At 40.4% G+C, this 16,727-nt stretch overlaps 1 protein-coding gene across 2 annotated transcripts in view; it reads left to right on the plus strand.

Moving 5' to 3' along the window:
• Positions 1-16,727, plus strand: part of SLIT3 (slit guidance ligand 3) — a 488,520-nt gene that overhangs the window by 400,637 nt on the left and 71,156 nt on the right. For both annotated transcript variants that reach the window (XM_065848802.2, XM_065848803.2), the window contains exons 22-27: positions 719-787; positions 1,859-1,930; positions 2,103-2,174; positions 7,803-7,874; positions 11,796-11,959; positions 15,985-16,109. In XM_065848802.2, coding sequence (XP_065704874.1) covers positions 719-787; positions 1,859-1,930; positions 2,103-2,174; positions 7,803-7,874; positions 11,796-11,959; positions 15,985-16,109 — 574 coding nt within the window. The remainder of the gene's footprint in view (positions 1-718; positions 788-1,858; positions 1,931-2,102; positions 2,175-7,802; positions 7,875-11,795; positions 11,960-15,984; positions 16,110-16,727) is intronic.

The raw sequence follows: 16,727 nt of genomic DNA on the forward strand, positions 1-16,727 counted from the left end.
ACTGAGTGTGTGTCTGAATAGAGACATGTTCAGTGCCATCTCAAACACCGTCCACTCTGGAAACATAAGCTATTTTATTAAGTGCACTCAGCTTGTATTCAAGGAGAACTTGGTCTTTGGTCTTCGATTTGTACCAGGTTTTCCTCCTGTACCAACGTACTTTGAAAAGGGAAGGCGAGGAGGGTGTATGTGCCATGGTAGGAATTGCTGTAATGGACCTGGCATCAAACTGATGGATGTTTGTGTTCACACTGGAATAAATGAGACTTTTGGCAGTGCAGCTCCTCTGCCACTGCTGGCTGTACATGGGACCTACACGCACAAGACAAAAACTTTCCTAACAGGGTCAATCAGCCCTCAGTGTTGTTATAGAAACTTGTTAAAGGTGTCTATGAGTTCAGGGCACAAGCTCCACATTTTTCTCCCCTTCTCCAGTTGCTGTCATAGAAGCACCAGATGGTCATTTCTGTTTGCTGTAGGCCAGAGATCAGTATTTCACTTCCAAGTCTTTTTTAAAAAAAAGGCAATAAACTATTGTCCTGCTTTGCATTTTGGATAATTCACTTTTAAAAGAGAAACTGTTAAAAAATTCCAAGCAATGAATCAAAGATAATTTCCTTATTGACCAAGTTTATGTTTTCCTCATTCATCCTGCAGATTGAGTGACAGGAGTTCTTGTTAACATGTTTGTGTAATTGTCAAATCTGACTTTTTTCAGATACCTGGAAGGAAACCATCTGACTGCTGTGCCAAAGGGGCTCTCCGCCTTTAGACACCTGACGCTGATGTAAGAAACACACAGTTTCAATGTCAAGAAAATTGCGTTACGCTTTCTGCACTATGTTGTGGGTGGAAGAGAAATAATTAGTATTTGAGGGGGGGTAAACAGACTTCTGTAATTTGAATTTGGAAAGAATTTCACAGAGGCCACTGATGCCAGAAAGTGTTCATAAAGAGTGAGGTGGCTGAGGGCACCAGAGACCCTGTTCCAAGCTCCCACGGAGCCTCTGTTACGGCTTCGCTTGGCAGATTTATCTGTGCAAAGCTGTAAAGGTCGTTAACAGAGGAGCCGGCCTTCATTTGCTCTAGGTGAGGCAGTATTTATAATACTGAGGCAATGAAAATTTGCATAGCTGTTTCTGCTATGAACAGCCATACAGGTAGAGACTCAACCAGACTTTTTTTCAGTCAGTTGCTCCCTGAAATACACAAGAGTGAGATTTCTTGGCTGAACTATTTATCAGAAATTTTCAAATGCTGTTCAAATCAGCTGTGGATACTCAAGTCAAATGGGCAGAACAACCTCACACCAAAACACCGTGGAGAGAAAACTGGCATCCTCTCTTTTAAAATAGTCTCTTATTTGGAAGTGTATCTGATTTTGGTTTTCAAGGGAGAGCAACAACAAAACAAAATGTTCTGTTTGAGCCTAAAATACTTTCATAAATGAAAAATGAAATTTTGTTCTAATAGCTGTCAATGTGAAAAGCAGATGGAAATGGAATGCCTGTAATAAAATTGCAAAGCAAGCTGGTACAGTAAATATCACCCATGCTTTTATCATCTATTATTAATAATTTATCCTTCTTCAAAAATTTTGCTTGTATTCTTTTTTTTTTTTGACTGTTATATGCTGTAAATGCGCCTTAATATTTATGAGTCCGAAGGGTTTCAGGGAAATCTGATGTGCTTTGGTTTTAGAGCTTATTCAAAGTTGATTAGAAAATATTGTGTCGGTTGATAATATGTGACTTTTCAATTGCTTCAAGCATTTTGCTGTGCACAGATTATGTAATCTTTAAAAAAAGACATTTCTCAGTTCATACATATAAATGATATTTTCTGTGTGTTTCTTCAGTGATCTGAGCAACAACAGCATAAGTGTATTGGCCAATTACACCTTCAGCAACATGACTCAGTTATCAACGCTGTAAGTAGCCCAAAGTTCTGATAACAGTTTGAATTGCTTTTCAGACACCATCTTAGGTGTTGAACAAATTGTATACATCTTGTTTCTTAAGCATGGGGCTTTCCGTGCTGCTTTGTGGTTGTTCTAGTAGTGAAATAATCAATGTTGTAACTCTGTTTTCTCTTTCCCCCAGCATCCTGAGTTACAACAGACTTCGGTGCATCCCGGTCCACGCGTTCAATGGGCTCAGGTCTCTTCGGGTGCTGTAAGTACCACTTCTTCAATGCAGCTGAGTTGCAACTTATTAGAATGCTGTTGATGGCAGGGAGGCTTTTTGTGAGCAGATGGCTTTCACTTGATTCAGTAGTCATAAATATTTTCACACAATTAGCTTCAATGTACTTGTACTTAGGTGCAATATGTCTGATAATGATTAGAGCAGGTGAATGCTAAACTTTGAAAAGAAGCAATTACTTGTTTTCAGGATGAACGAGTTTTCTCTGATAGTTCTGGGACAAGAACTATACTGAAAATAGACCTCCAAGAGGCTGCATAAAGTCTGTTTCTCTCTTCTACTTGAGCGATGGTTGGGTGCCCCACTGGAAAGGACTTTTCTCTTTGTCTGCAAGAACGTTATCATATTTTAGAGTGTAGGTTTCCATGGGATGCTTCAGCGAGAGTGTCTTTACTGAAAACTTGCACATTTTTTGAATATTTCCTATTGATTTAGGTTTCTGCAGGCAAGTCTTTGCATAAAAGAATGCAAGCTGAAGGGAAGTGAGTTCGAAGTCCCCACACTAAAACGATGAGTAAATCAAGCCCAGCTTGGCACCATTGATGCTGTGGTGCCTGTCTGAAATACCATTAAGTTGTGAATGAAATTTCACTTCATGTTGAGTGGTGGCACACACAGAGATGTCCACGTGTGGTTCCTTTCTTTGGAAATCCTTTTCTGCACTCTTTCCTTCCAGTGTAGCTACTTCCAGCAGCTTTCTGCATTGAACAATTTGCTCACACTCGTATTTACTGTCTCTCGCTCCCCACCTGCCTCATCAGAAACAAGCCCTGGGCTGGGTTTGCTCACTTGTTTGCGTGGACACATCACCCTGTCTGCAGCTGCCAGGCCAAGGTAGAGAAGCCAACAGGGGTCGTCACTTCTTGCACAGTAAACTGAAAGCGAAGCAACGAAATAGCGTATCTGTGATGGGATTATTCGGTGTGCTGAAGGAGAAACAGCCTTGAACACTAAAAGGTCAGGACAGAGGAGCTGAAGAATATGTCCTGAGTAGTATTCATGTAGTATTTTCTGTTAGTTTTGTGGGGTTTTTTTAAGAAGTCATTCGCATGCAGAGGTTTCAGTGAATTGAAAGCAATGGTTGCTGTGCAGTGGCTCTATAAGTGCAGAGTTGAGGTGCTGGCGTGGGCAATACTGCAACTGTGGAAGTAATGAGGCAAAGCAATGCTGTTTGGCCAGGCTCTTTCACTGTGGTTTGAGTGGTGAAATAGATATCTAGGTTTCCACCTTCTAATTTACAAGACAGCTTTAGCTTTCCCGTTTTCATCATTAAAAACTAGAAAGATATGTGATTTGGATTTGCTGTTTTAAGTTTGGCTTGGGGCTCTGATTTTTAGTGCACTAGGATGGTCACATCTGAGTTGTTTCGTGAGTCCTGAAATTCAGGCACAGATTAATATATTCTGTTTCATGGCCAAATGGATTATTCCATATAGAACCATCTTCTGGCCTGCTTCTGATATACAAGCCAGCTTGATTGAAGCTAGTTTAGGACTCTCTACCCTGAATTACAGTGTAGATATACCATGCCTCACTCTTTCCAATAGCTATAATTTGTCTTTTCACTTCTGTTCTTGCAGGCCATGTAGGGACAGAAACAAAGGGCAATATTTTAATAACAACTGTTATCTTTTGGCTTTATTCAATGATCTGCTAATCAAATTGAAAAAATGTCTTTTCAAAAGCCCTCCTTGTCTTGCACGGAGCAGCACGAGTGAAATGGAGCCTAAAGGGGCAACTCTGCCTCTTCTCCATGCGTTTGGAAGCATCCAGATTGATTTGATTTATCACGGCCCACAAAACTCTGGTATCAGCTACAACTTTTGCCACATGTCATCAACGTGGTTATTAAAAATCAATTCTCCAGAGAGAAAATGGCTTCTGAGTGGCAGTGTGCAATCTGTTATTGTCAGTTATTTATTATCCATATTTTCAGGGGAATTTAAAGGAGGAAACATCAGCAAAACAATTTCCACATTTTATTTTAAATAAAAATAGTATCGAGATCTCATTACCCTTGGCTGTTCATGCCTTTGAGGGTAGCAGAACATTCTTATACAGGCTTCTGTGTCTTCCAGATTCCTTATGTTTTCTTTACTTTTTGCGTCTCCGTAGTAAATAAAGTAAATATGTATTTGAAAATGAGAATAATCACAGATGTATGATGTTGATCTTTGACAGATATCTGGTTCTGTCCTCTGTCTCTTATGCTTTTCAGCACAAACCCAATTGAGTAAAGTGCAGAGTCAACAAGTTTATGTTTAAGCCTGAATATATATCAGCATTTACACAACCAGGCCTTTAATCTTCGGTCTTCATGTGGCTTATCCAGAACGGCAGCCCAAGTGTGCTGGGGAGCAATTTCAACATAGTCTTCAGAGATTTTTCATAAGCAAAAGTTGATATCAGTAGGTTTTTGTACCAAAGCTATTGCAGTAGTAAGTAGTGGGGTTTTTTATTCTCTCTGTTTTGGGTGGATTTTTTTGTCCAAAGCTGGTCTTTTTAGACACTAAATGTAAATAGATTTTAAAAGCTAAGATTGAGACAAAGTAATTATAAATATTAGAACTCTCTGGTAGACTTGAATGGATAATTTTAGAGATTATTTCTGTGTGACGATGTTGTAACTTCTGACATTTAGTCCTGGTTTAACTAAGAGGCAAAGTCCAGAAATAAAAACATTTTTCCACATCACCAATCAATTTTCTATGTTATATTGATGAAAAAAAAAACATAAAACAAGCTATGGAATATTCTACTAGCATGAGATATTTTAATTCTACTCAAAGTTCACATAAACTTCTGCTTATTTAAATATGCTTATTTCATTAAAGAAAGGAACATTTTGATGACAGGTTGTTCAGACCTGATCTTGCATCCTCATACCAACAAAAATGCTTCTTATTTTAATAGCTGTGGGGTACGTCTCAGTCATTCTGTATAGAATTAGTGAGTGGGCTTTATCTGGAGTTACTGTGTGGGAGCTCATGTCCTTCCTCTTCCTGTTCAGATTAATTGCTTGGAGATCCATCCTTGTAAATGCCAAGTATTATCATGAACAGCTGAAACCTCGGTATGCTTAAGAGAAAATTTCCCAATGGGGATGCCAGAAGGGGAAGTTTCTGGTGCTGGAGCGAGGTGCCAGCAGGACAACTCTGCTCTAGATTTTGAGGTTTGATGCTCTGTAGGGAAACTTTGAGATGCTATAGAAGCTGCAGCTGCCACGAGTGCTGTGAGATGTGATGGCGATGCCGCTGTTCACGGAATTCACAGCCCCACACTGGGGACAGCACACGGTGTATCTTACCCTGGCGAGTCTGGCCTTCCTTGCTGTGTATGCTGGTGTAAAACAGCAGGTAAAGGTAGAATTCGTAAGTTACGAGGCATCGTGTGGATCCTGGTGAAGCGTGTAGTGGTGTTAGGGTGGAGAAAGGGAGGAAAGGATGGAAAAAGAGATGCTTTTATTTCCATCTCGCAGAATCCCAGAATGTCAGGGGTTGGAAGGGCCCTGGAAAGCTCATCCAGTGCAATCCCCCCATGGAGCAGGAACACCCAGCTGAGGTTCCACAGGAAGGTGTCCAGGCGGGTTTGAATGTCTGCAGAGAAGGAGACTCCACAGCCCCCCTGGGCAGCCTGGGCCAGGCTCTGACACCCTCACCACGAACAAGTTTCTTCTCATATTGAAGTGGAACCTCTCGTGTTCCAGTTTGTACCCGTTGCCCCTTGTTCTATCACTGGTTGTCACCGAGAAGAGCCTGGCTCCATCCTCCTGACACTCACCCTTTACATATCTGTAAACATGAATGAGTCCCCCCTCAGTCTCCTCTTCTCCAGCTCCAGAGCCCCAGCTCCCTCAGCCTTTCCTCACACGGGAGATGCTCCACTCCCTTCAGCATCTTTGTTCCCCTGCACTGGACTCTCTCCAGCAGTTCCCTGTCCTTCTAGAACTGAGGGGCCACAACTGGGCACAATATTCCATCTGGGGCTATTATGTATTTCCCCGGGCCCAGACGTTTGGTTTGTTTTAAACAAACTCAGCGTGCGCCATTTCGAGCATCTGCGCAGTCACAAAAATAAAAAAAAAAAAAAATAAGATGTGATTGGTGTGTTCCGCAAATCACCAGGTAAATTAGAAAATAAATGACTCGAGGGAAAGAGCTGCTACAAACCTGACACACGGCAGGTTTCTGTTTCCCAGCCTCCTCCGCCAGGTCTGCAGCACTGGCAGTAGTTCCTGGAGCTGGGAAAGAGGGCATAAACTATACAGCAGTTTGCTGTAACTGAACCAGCTCAGGGGAGAAGTGCAACAGAAAATATAATTTTAAAATATTGATGTCCCTCGCCTTTGCGAGCTCTCTACCAACTTTTGCTTAAGGAACGGCTGGTGAGATCCAGCAGGATCGACGCCTGTTGGCTCCTCCTTCCTGTCTGCTACGACATGGAGCAGTAAACTGGTTTTCAGTGACATGCAAACTAGAAGAGTTAGAACTAACTATAAATACTTTTCTCTATGCTGTTTTTTTGCCAGATAATTATCTAGTGATGCAGAGGATGCAGCAGCTGAACAGCTGCTTTATTTAACTATAAAATAAAACCTGGTGTGACTGTGTATCTTCGCTGGTGCATTTTTTAGGGGGTTTCTATGCAGTTCTCACCCCCAGCACCCTGTGCCCTCCTGCACACCCATTTGTTGCTGTTTTCCTCTCGCTGCTCCGAGAGCTGCTCGTCCCCTCTGTTTATCTGTGACCCCTCCGGTGTGTGACTTTGTAGCGGGGCCGGCAGTTGCCATTGCAATGAAAACCACAAGTAATTACAAGTAATTATTTTTCACTCTTCTGTCTGCTGCTTTGAATAGAAGTGTCGTGCTCTCCAAGCTGCAAAAAACCCTTTCCACTTGTGCTTGCCTGTGTAACTCACTTATAAGCATATTTCTGAGAAAAGAGATGAAGTGGATGCTTAAATTGTCTTGGAAACGGTGGAGAACCCTTTCACAAGAATCCTGAAAATCCTGCTGGAAAAATGTTAGTTTCTTTGCACTGGGTGAATCATGCTTAAAATAACCAATTTCAAGTATTTTCCCTGATAGCATAAATGTATTTGTCAAATAGATATTAAAAATACCACACAAAGAGATATTTCCTACTGTAAGAATGGGAAAATAGAATGTGGAAATGCAGATATATTTGCCCTGATGGACACTTACTCTCTCCTTGGATCGCTCAGAAGTCAATATTCAATTTAACTTTCACAATTCCCATTTTTCCCCTTCTGTTTTTTCCATGTTTCCGGCTAATGGGATTCTATAAGAGCATATAGGTCTGTATGTGAGGGTCTGCTTGTCATCAGTACACTCTTTATAGCATAAATAGTAAGTCACCTTTTAATTTAAAACATTAGTCACCAGCGACGGTGATTGTATCATCATTTTAAATGTCAACATCTAGAAGTAATAAAGTGTGGAAGCTCTGGAGTTGTGAAGCTCATATAAACTCTCAACGGAACAAAATTAAGTATCTTTCTTAAGCACCAATTCCTTCATTTGTGGGGAGCAGATGTAATCCTGTGGTTTGATGCCTTCCTGCTTCTCCCTTCTTCTAGGACGCTCCATGGAAATGATATTTCCAGTGTTCCTGAAGGTTCTTTCAACGACCTGATATCCCTTTCCCATCTGTAAGTACTTCTGTCTGGAGCCATCTGGCTGATTGACAGTCTCGGATTTATAAAACAGTGCGTATTAATACAAATTTCAGACTGCATAGGTTTTCTGGTTTTCCTGCTCACTTTCCATAGTCTACTCTGGATATTCATAGCACGTCTGTTCAAAGGAAATAAAAAATCCTAGAACCTGTTGTTATTAGTTACCAAAATATTTTCTTAAGGAAACCCAAATGAGCAAATGTGACAGTTTTCCTCTTCTGTGGACTTTGTGTTTAAGGCTTTCTTTCAGCATCATCTATGTGAAATGCAGAGTGTGTTATGGTCTGAGTGAGACAGGAAACCTCCCACAAAGAACAAATATTAAGCAAATGTGAATTCTTTGCTTAATAAGTGTCATATGTTTTGCATAGTGAAGCGTTGCCAGTGTATGAACTTGTTGATGAATCACTCTTTCAGACATACATATTTAGTCATGTGGAAATTGGTCATTTCACGGCATTAAAACTTCATTCCATAATTTGCAAAAATTATTAGACGTGTCAGATATTTGAGGAAATTACTATTGTATTGGTGGAGGTCCAGGGTATTTTTAAATACAGTTCAGTTGATGAAAGAACTGTAGAGCCAAAGAGCTGCAACTGTCACAAAATAAACCTGAAGTGTAACAGTTGATGCCAAAAAAATGAACAGAAGATGTTTTTTTCGCTGAGATAATGTGTGATACTGCACCTTATTAGTCAATAGATGTAAAGGAAAAGTAATTTTGTGTAGCATGTTTCTTGATTACTGTCCTCAAGTAATCAGAAGGTTGGGCACATCTTGCTCGTTTTGCTGAATGACTGGTTTCCCGGGTTGATATTTTCTGCTCTGATGCTGCTCTCGTGCATGTGAGTTGATGTTGATGTGCCCACATCGAGACATACAAACAGGCACATTTAACATAGGCTTTACGTCTCTCTTCCTCTCCTTGCAACCTTAAACATGCCCTCCGGAACACTTAACACTAGGTTCAGTGCATATTTACATACTTTCTGGATAGCAGATATGTCCTCAGACTCTTCATTTCTGTGTAACAGCTTGCTGTCCCAGTCTTTCTCTAGACAGTAAGAAATAAAGATACGTCAGATGGGTTGGGACAGAAATCATATGTGACCAGCTTAGGCAATTGCACCTTCAACTGAGAAACAGCCTTCTCTGTTTCATGCTTACGGCTTGGTATCCAAGTCAGAGGAAATATTTGTTTTGCACAGAATGTGTTTCTTCAGCACGTTCCTGGCATCGTCAGCTCATTTTGGTTGTTGTTTTGGAAGGAGGGTCTGTCCGAGCTGAAGCCCTGTATCTCCGTTTGGAAGCGCAGTGACACCTTCCATACTGGGAATCTGGCTTCTGAGGGTATTTTTAGAACTCAAGAGATAAACATATCATGCCCCATTTGTTTAGATTTTCCTCGGGGTTTACTTGAAATGAAGTGCAGATACAATTTTCCTGGGTAAACTGTTCACCTTAGGGAGTGATAAAAGCCCCTTTGGCCCAATACAATCACTGCAGTCTATCTGTTTAGATATATGTGCTGCCAGAAATGTAAAATACACAAAGCTCAAATGAACAGTAATAAATAGGATCCATAAAATAAATAAGACCTGTCTGGGGTGTAATTTGCACAGCTGAACAATTGAATTTTACAGTGCAGTTGTGCTCTCCAGTTTCTTAAAGAGCATTCTGAAACTTTTCGCAAGCACAGTGATTTTGCTCTTCACATGCCAGAAGAAGCTGTGCTTATTCATACGTGATTGAAAAGAAGTTCATTTTTGCGCTCATCCTGATATGTAGATCTTCAAGGAGAAAGCATGCACGTGGAATAATTTTTAAAATGATACATGAGATTGCTGCTCATCAAATTCGTAACGGGTGGGAGAATGAAATTGGATGTTAAATGTACAAGCTGTGTGGCTATGAGTAGGATGATCAGCCTTGGGCCTTCAGCATCAGTATCATTTGGGGGAAGGCATCAGATTAACCACTAGAATTGCCAAGAATTATTTTGTTTATTTATTATTGATTTCAGAGTCTTCTGTAATAGCTTTAAATTGGTCTGTAACTGGAAGAACAAAACTGAGATCAGGATACTTCAATCACTTTTTCCATGGCTGTTTAAAGCCTACAAGAAAATGTTCACCAAATTTCCTCTACATAGTAAACATCATATGGTTGTAATGCAATTATTATAACAACCTATATAGCTGATAGACCTCACTAGAGACAGAGGAAGGTTTGCACAACGTTTTGAAAATGCTGCTGTTGGTATTTCATTACAGCACAGGATATTTTTACCTTATGGAAATATTTTGCTATAATGGGCAAAGGAATAGAGTATGCTAGAGGCCATGAATGAAAATACAAGAATTCGCTGTAGTTCCTAGAAATGAAGGGAAAAAACGTCCACAAACAAAAGAAGGGAAAGATACCTGTGATAATTTCTGCAGTTGTACAACATTATTGGTGATCATTCCTAGTGTCTGTAGAGCAGCTTTATTTTTAATGTCCTTTATAAAGATTAATTAACATGGCACTAGCTTTCCGCTGTCCTCCCACTCCCACTTTATATGTGGCAGTTGCTCAACACTAAAGTGAATTTCTTGGTCCAGCTTTCACTGCTGTATTTTGTTTGACCTTGGACAAGTGAGCCAGTTGATCACAGTTACAGGGTCAAAAAGTCAACCCAGTAGGTTTTTTTCTATTGTAAGCAATGGATTTACAGAAGGAATGGAAGGCTATTTTTTAATACTGTGCTGCAGTACACATTTAATTTTGATTAATGAGCACTAAACAGGGTTTGAACCTATGAACTCTCATTATGGATCTGTCTAGGGCACTGTGGATTCATTAGTCACTCCAATAGAAACATATCAACAAATTTACTGAGGTTTCTGTCTTAATATCCTGTCTGATACATTTTTATTTGAAAGAAGCTTGAGTTTTAAATACCATCTTAAAAATAGTGTGTAACATATGCAGAAATAGCGAAGTCTAAAGCCCAGTTTCTTTGGTAGCTCTTTGCTATGCTAATCTTTATTTAGTTAATTTTCTTCCCATGGCAATTTAAGTATTGTACAGCTGAAGCCTTACGTTTACTTTCAGCAAAATAAATTCAGACGTCCAACATGCATTTCTTCACACTTTCAAAAATTAATTGTTTTTAAACTGACTTTTCTGAAGTCTGGGCTTTGTAATTGGCTGATTGCCTGAAAAGACACTTTCCTTAAGAGAAAAAAATAGTATGAGTCAAGGCAGCACCTAAATTTAAGGTAAAAGGCTTTGTTTTCTATGTTTTGTTGCTATGAATTATGAAAAGGCTTTGGAATTATAATTACACTATGAGAATGTGTCTACATCAACCACATGACCTAACTGAAGTGATGGCTTAAGCAGAAAATGTATTTTCAAAGCCAGAAACAAACTTAACAGACACCAAGTTGCAGTTGTGAAACCAGTGGTATCCTCTATATCTTTCATCTAGTGAGGAGACATTGACACGAGTCATCAGATCCAAACTAAATTATACAATTTGCTGTTAGAATATGCTGCTGAAGACCAAAGATTGAAATAAAAGAAACCAATGTGATAAATTTGATGAAAGCAACATGTTTGGCAACATTGCTCAAGCACAATTGTTTGGAAAAGTGATTTGTTGTTTGGAAAAGTGATTTGCTGTTAGGCATTTATACAACCTCCCTAACTAATGATCAGAAGAAAGGAAAAGAGTGGGAACACTGAAGGAGATAAATCAAGGAGACTTCCTGAATACTCAGAAGATCTTTCCCACATTTTGAAGTGAAGCATTCCTGTAAAAGCGTGGAATCAAATGTGCCTCGGTGAGATGTTTTCTTTGCTCGCGAGCCAAAATAACCGTTGTTGGTTGTTTGACCCCTCTAGGGCTCTGGGTACCAACCCGCTGCACTGCGACTGCCACCTGCGCTGGCTGTCCGAGTGGGTGAAGGCGGGATACAAGGAGCCGGGCATCGCGCGCTGCAGCGGCCCCGACGCCATGGGGGACAGGCTGCTGCTCACGACGCCCACCCACCACTTCCAGTGCAGAGGTACGAGCCAGCTGGGACGCTCTCCGGGCTTTTCCTCATCTACGGTGCTTTGCGTTTGGTTTTAAACCAAGTTCGGGGGGCGGTTGGGCTCAGCCTTCGTTTTCTGAACCATCACATTGTATCCAAGTGGCATTTTTGAGTGTTCTTCTGCAAAGCTTGGTGAACTGCACCACTGGAAGGCAAACCGGCAAACCTCAGAAGAGTTAGTGTTCCTCGCACTAGATTATATCATGGCAAGGTAGCATGTAGGATATTGTTAGGATTTATTTGAACAAATAAATCGGTTTTGGCCTTCTACCTACCCCAGAAAACTTTGGTAAAACGAGGGTTATTTTTAAAACATAGAGCACTCTAGTTATTATCTACATTTACTGGAAAGCTGAGAAACTGATGTTGGTATTTTCTCCCAAGTAGCAAGTGATAGGACAAGTGGAAACAGCCTCAAGTTGTACCAGGAGAGGTTTAGATTGGATATTAGGAAAAAATTCTTCCCAGAAAGGGCTGTCGGGCATTGGAACAGGCTGCCTAGGGCACTGGTGGAGTCACCATCCCCGGAGGGGTTTAAAAGGTGTTTAGACGAGGTTCTCAGGGACGTGGTTTAGTGCCAGAGTTAGGTTATGGTTGGACTCGATGATCCTGAAGGTCTCTTCCAACTTAAATGATTCTATGATTCTAGCTCAGAATTCTTCTGGAGAGCAAATATCTACCAGAAGTCCATTTTCATTTGAAGATCTGCAAACTGTCCTCGTCAGCTCTGTATCAGAAGCTGTAGATTATGGAAAATGTTTCATGTCCAAATGCAATTCACTCAGGAGAGGGTTGAGGTGCCGCTATTAGCAATGAGGGGTAGTCAGTGGTAGGAGTATGCTGCATTAGAGAGCAGTTAGACAAATTATAAGGAGCACACTTTTTTTTGTAGATAAAATAGCTTATTACTGAATGTAGATTAAGATATACCTGTATGTTTATATTGTAGAAAAAGTTTTGGAGGTTCACAGAAGTTACCAGCAAGTGTGTGACGATGGAGCTATATTTATAGTGGAAAAGATGGATCAGTAGCCTCTTTTAGAAATGGAAATGAGGGCATAAAGCTTGGTTTTATGTCTCTCAGAGTGCTGTGCACATTTACAGTACCGCTTGGCAGAGTGATTTTATAGAGGCTGGGATTAAACTGCTGAACAAACAAATGAAGGTGTTGAAGTGGGCTTAGAACACAAGTTCCCAAGCTTGAGCTGAATTTTATGTCCTTTCAAATATGTTTTTAATAACTGTAACCTTATAATTTAATTAGTTGAAATGTCAGTCTCAAAACCATCAAAACTCTGACTATAGTTATCAGAACTACAGACTTTATAATAGTCTCTCAAATGTGAAGTACAAATATACCCTGAATACTAAAAACACCAAATAATGTACTTGTTCACATGAAGTGAAACAAAGAGAATTATTGTATTTACATATTAAACAGGATCTGAAAATGAATTGAGAAGCAGAATCTAGATGAGTTCTTCATTCTGAAACTGCGATATATCAATAGTTACGCTCACTTCTCTCAAAACTGAGCAAGCGACTCTTAGGCAAGAGTTAAACCTGTGATCCAGACTACGACAGCTGTATTTTTTTAATGTAAATATTAGTTTGATCTATTAGAAAGCTGGTGGACTTTCTACTCTTCCAGCTGTCCCCATGGCTCATTTTATCTGAATGGAAAAGGAGAAAAAAGCGTTGATTCGGAGCTGATCTTTGGACAAGCAGAAACTGCTGATGGTCAGGATGAGTGGCAGCATACTCCAAGGAGCTCCAGCCCATAGCAAAATTCACCTTTTCTCGTCACAATACATTTATTTTGAAAAACAACGCGTGATTTGATAGTCCAACCGAACATATTTCCCATGTGCGCGTTCAAGATCCACTGCCCCGTGCGCGTCCATCTGGACGTCAGGGGTTTATTGCGGTGCCACGTGCGGGTTTGCACCCACGTCCTCTGTGACCTCCAGTAACTTTTACATTTAAAAAAATAATGTAGAGTTTAACTTATTCTTGTTAAAATTACGTTTTTAGCCAGTGACTGAGCAGAAGGTTATGTCTCAGCAGAGCCAAGAAAGTAGAAGTATGTAATGTGCAAGTCATGCAAACTCAGCTCTGCTTTTTATTAAATTGCCCTCCTGATTATGCGGGAGAGGAGAGGAATGTGCTGGGCTGAGGGCATTTTGCTGTATGGATTTATAAATCAAATCCACAAGGGCAAACTAATGAACTACTTAACTGCTAGGAACTAACACAGTTCCTATTAGCTCCTGCATTGATTAGCTTTGATCTATGCCAAAGGAATAAATGGAGAATATATGTGTGTGTATTGCAAAATAAATAAATAATAGAACACATTTTGGCTTAGTGACCTCTAAATCTAGAAGAGCAGCACTGCTGCCTGTCTCATGAGCTCTCCAAGGAGCTACCTTCTTATATTCTTTGTATATTCTACCTTCAAGACAAAAGTAGCTCAGATATGTCCCATTCCGCCCCCGTCAGTGCCAGGAATTCAGACGTTATTTCCTCTTGCTGTCCTGTGCAAGTTAAAAACATGTGTGGCATTTAGCTAGACATAAACGCAAAGACAGAAGAGGATGACAACAGTCTTTTATTTCTTTTTTTTTTTTTATTTGTTACTCCTTGTGTATTTTTTCCTCATTATTGCAGTTTGCGGTCAGCTGTGCCCTGTTAACAGACTGTTGCAGCTGAGGCTCCTTGGTCCCCCTTTCTGTTGTGTTCTTCCCCCCGTTGCTGTTGTGCAAGTGTTCCAAGTTAATAATGAGGGTTTATATTGGTATCTCACACAGGATGGTCCAAAGCAAATCCTTGGCTGGAAGGGATTTTTTCATCCCTGGTTTGGTTACGTTCTAGAGCTCCATCTTCCCTCTAACATCAAGTATAAGCTGCTTTTCTTTTGGGATGTTTCATGGTTTACTCCTTCTTATCATTTATCCTGCAAAACAGCAGCTCTGTGCCCACTTCTGATTAACACAGGACCAATTTTATGTTATTTAAATATATATTTCCTTGAAAATGACATAACATTATTTTAGGGTCTTTACTGCTTGATATAATTAAAGCCTTTTTGAAGTGGTAGGTTTGGAGGTTTTTTCACATGTAAAAGTGTTATCTCATTAATATTTGAAATATAGCCATTTCAAAATCACCATTTCTTTAGCTGTAAATATAACTGCCGAAATCAGCTTTCTGTAAAATCTCAACAACAAAATATTGATTGGCTTGGTAGCCCAAATGTACTTAGTATTGTTCTGGTCTGTGTTCATTCTCCTGCTCAGCCACAAACATTACTACTTCTCTGCAAGAGTTGTGTTAAAAAATGTGGTTTATTAGGTGGTTTAAATACGGCCATGTGTATTTCCCAGCATACATTTAGGTCTTTGTATATTTGTCTTTGTTGCATTTTGCCGAGATACCTGGATGTTGATAATCATTCTCCTGGGCAGAACAGGAAGAAAATACCTTGTGAACTCTGTTAAAATTAAGGATGGTAGAACACTTTGCACCTAAATATTCCCATAAGCTTCTAACTAAATCTTTCTTATGCATGTTTTTCATTTCTGCTGTTGCATCTGCACTTTCATTCTTGTTACCAGCCATAGAAATGTCATGTTATGATTCCCTAGGGGTTGCTATTGCAGAATTTTCAGCACTGAGAGAAGGAAAGTTGCTGAAAGCCATATATATATATAAAAGACCGCTCTCTGGAGATTCCCAGCATGTTTTTTCAGAGCCGACGTTTGCATGTCCAGGAGAATATAAGCATCATTGAGACTTCCTTCGCACTTGATTTAAGTACTTGAAATCTCTCTAATCCCTGGGAAACCCATGCTGTTGTGTGAAGTTGCACGCACAGCGTATGCATTTGTGCCAACACTGGGTCAGTACTGCATTCGGAAACAGTGCTTGTGTGCGTAAGGGAAGTGTTAATTCTGCAGTCCAGTTCTCTGTTCATACACTGTGTTTTGCTTTTCCAGAGCCGACAGATATCAGCGTGCTGTCCAAGTGTAACCCCTGCCTCTCCAATCCGTGTAAGAACAACGGGACATGCAGCAATGATCCAGTGGAGTTTTATCAATGCACCTGCCCTTTTGGCTTCAAGGTATGACTACAAATGAACCGCATGAAAACCAATAAAGTGTTCCCCATCCCTTCTGTTTCCTTAATCGTTGTACCACGAGGAGTCAAATTTACAGGCAACTAGGCTCAAAAGATCCCTTGCCCAAGAAGATTGTGTGTGACCTCTCAGCTGTGCCCCACTACAGATTTTATCCAGTGCGATAGGAAAGACGTTTCTTTCTCTCTGTGCCATGACTGTACAGATCGTCCTGAGCAACTTGATGTAGTTGACCCTACTTTGAGCAGGGTGGTTGGACTAGATGATCTCCAAAGGTCGCTTCCAACCTTGGGCATTCTGTGATGTAGACATCCATTTGAAATGGCAAAGTGATTCTATCTTCCTTTCCATTTCTTTTCTTTTGCCAGCAACAAGACGATCGTTTAATAGGCTGCCAGGCCAAAGGGGAGGCAGTTCAGATGACAATTAAGGGCCAGTGGAGTCCATGGTGCTAGACTGTTGGTACCTGCCAGTTTACATCCATCTCACACAGACTCATAAGCGGAAAGGTGCCAATTGATCAAACACAACCACTGGCCCAGCTGTCTTTAAATTCTGAGTGCTCATGTCCATGGAGTGATCTGCAGATGTGAAATCCTATAG

Source organism: Patagioenas fasciata, chromosome 14, assembly GCF_037038585.1.
Source record: "Patagioenas fasciata isolate bPatFas1 chromosome 14, bPatFas1.hap1, whole genome shotgun sequence".
Taxonomy (NCBI): domain Eukaryota; kingdom Metazoa; phylum Chordata; class Aves; order Columbiformes; family Columbidae; genus Patagioenas; species Patagioenas fasciata.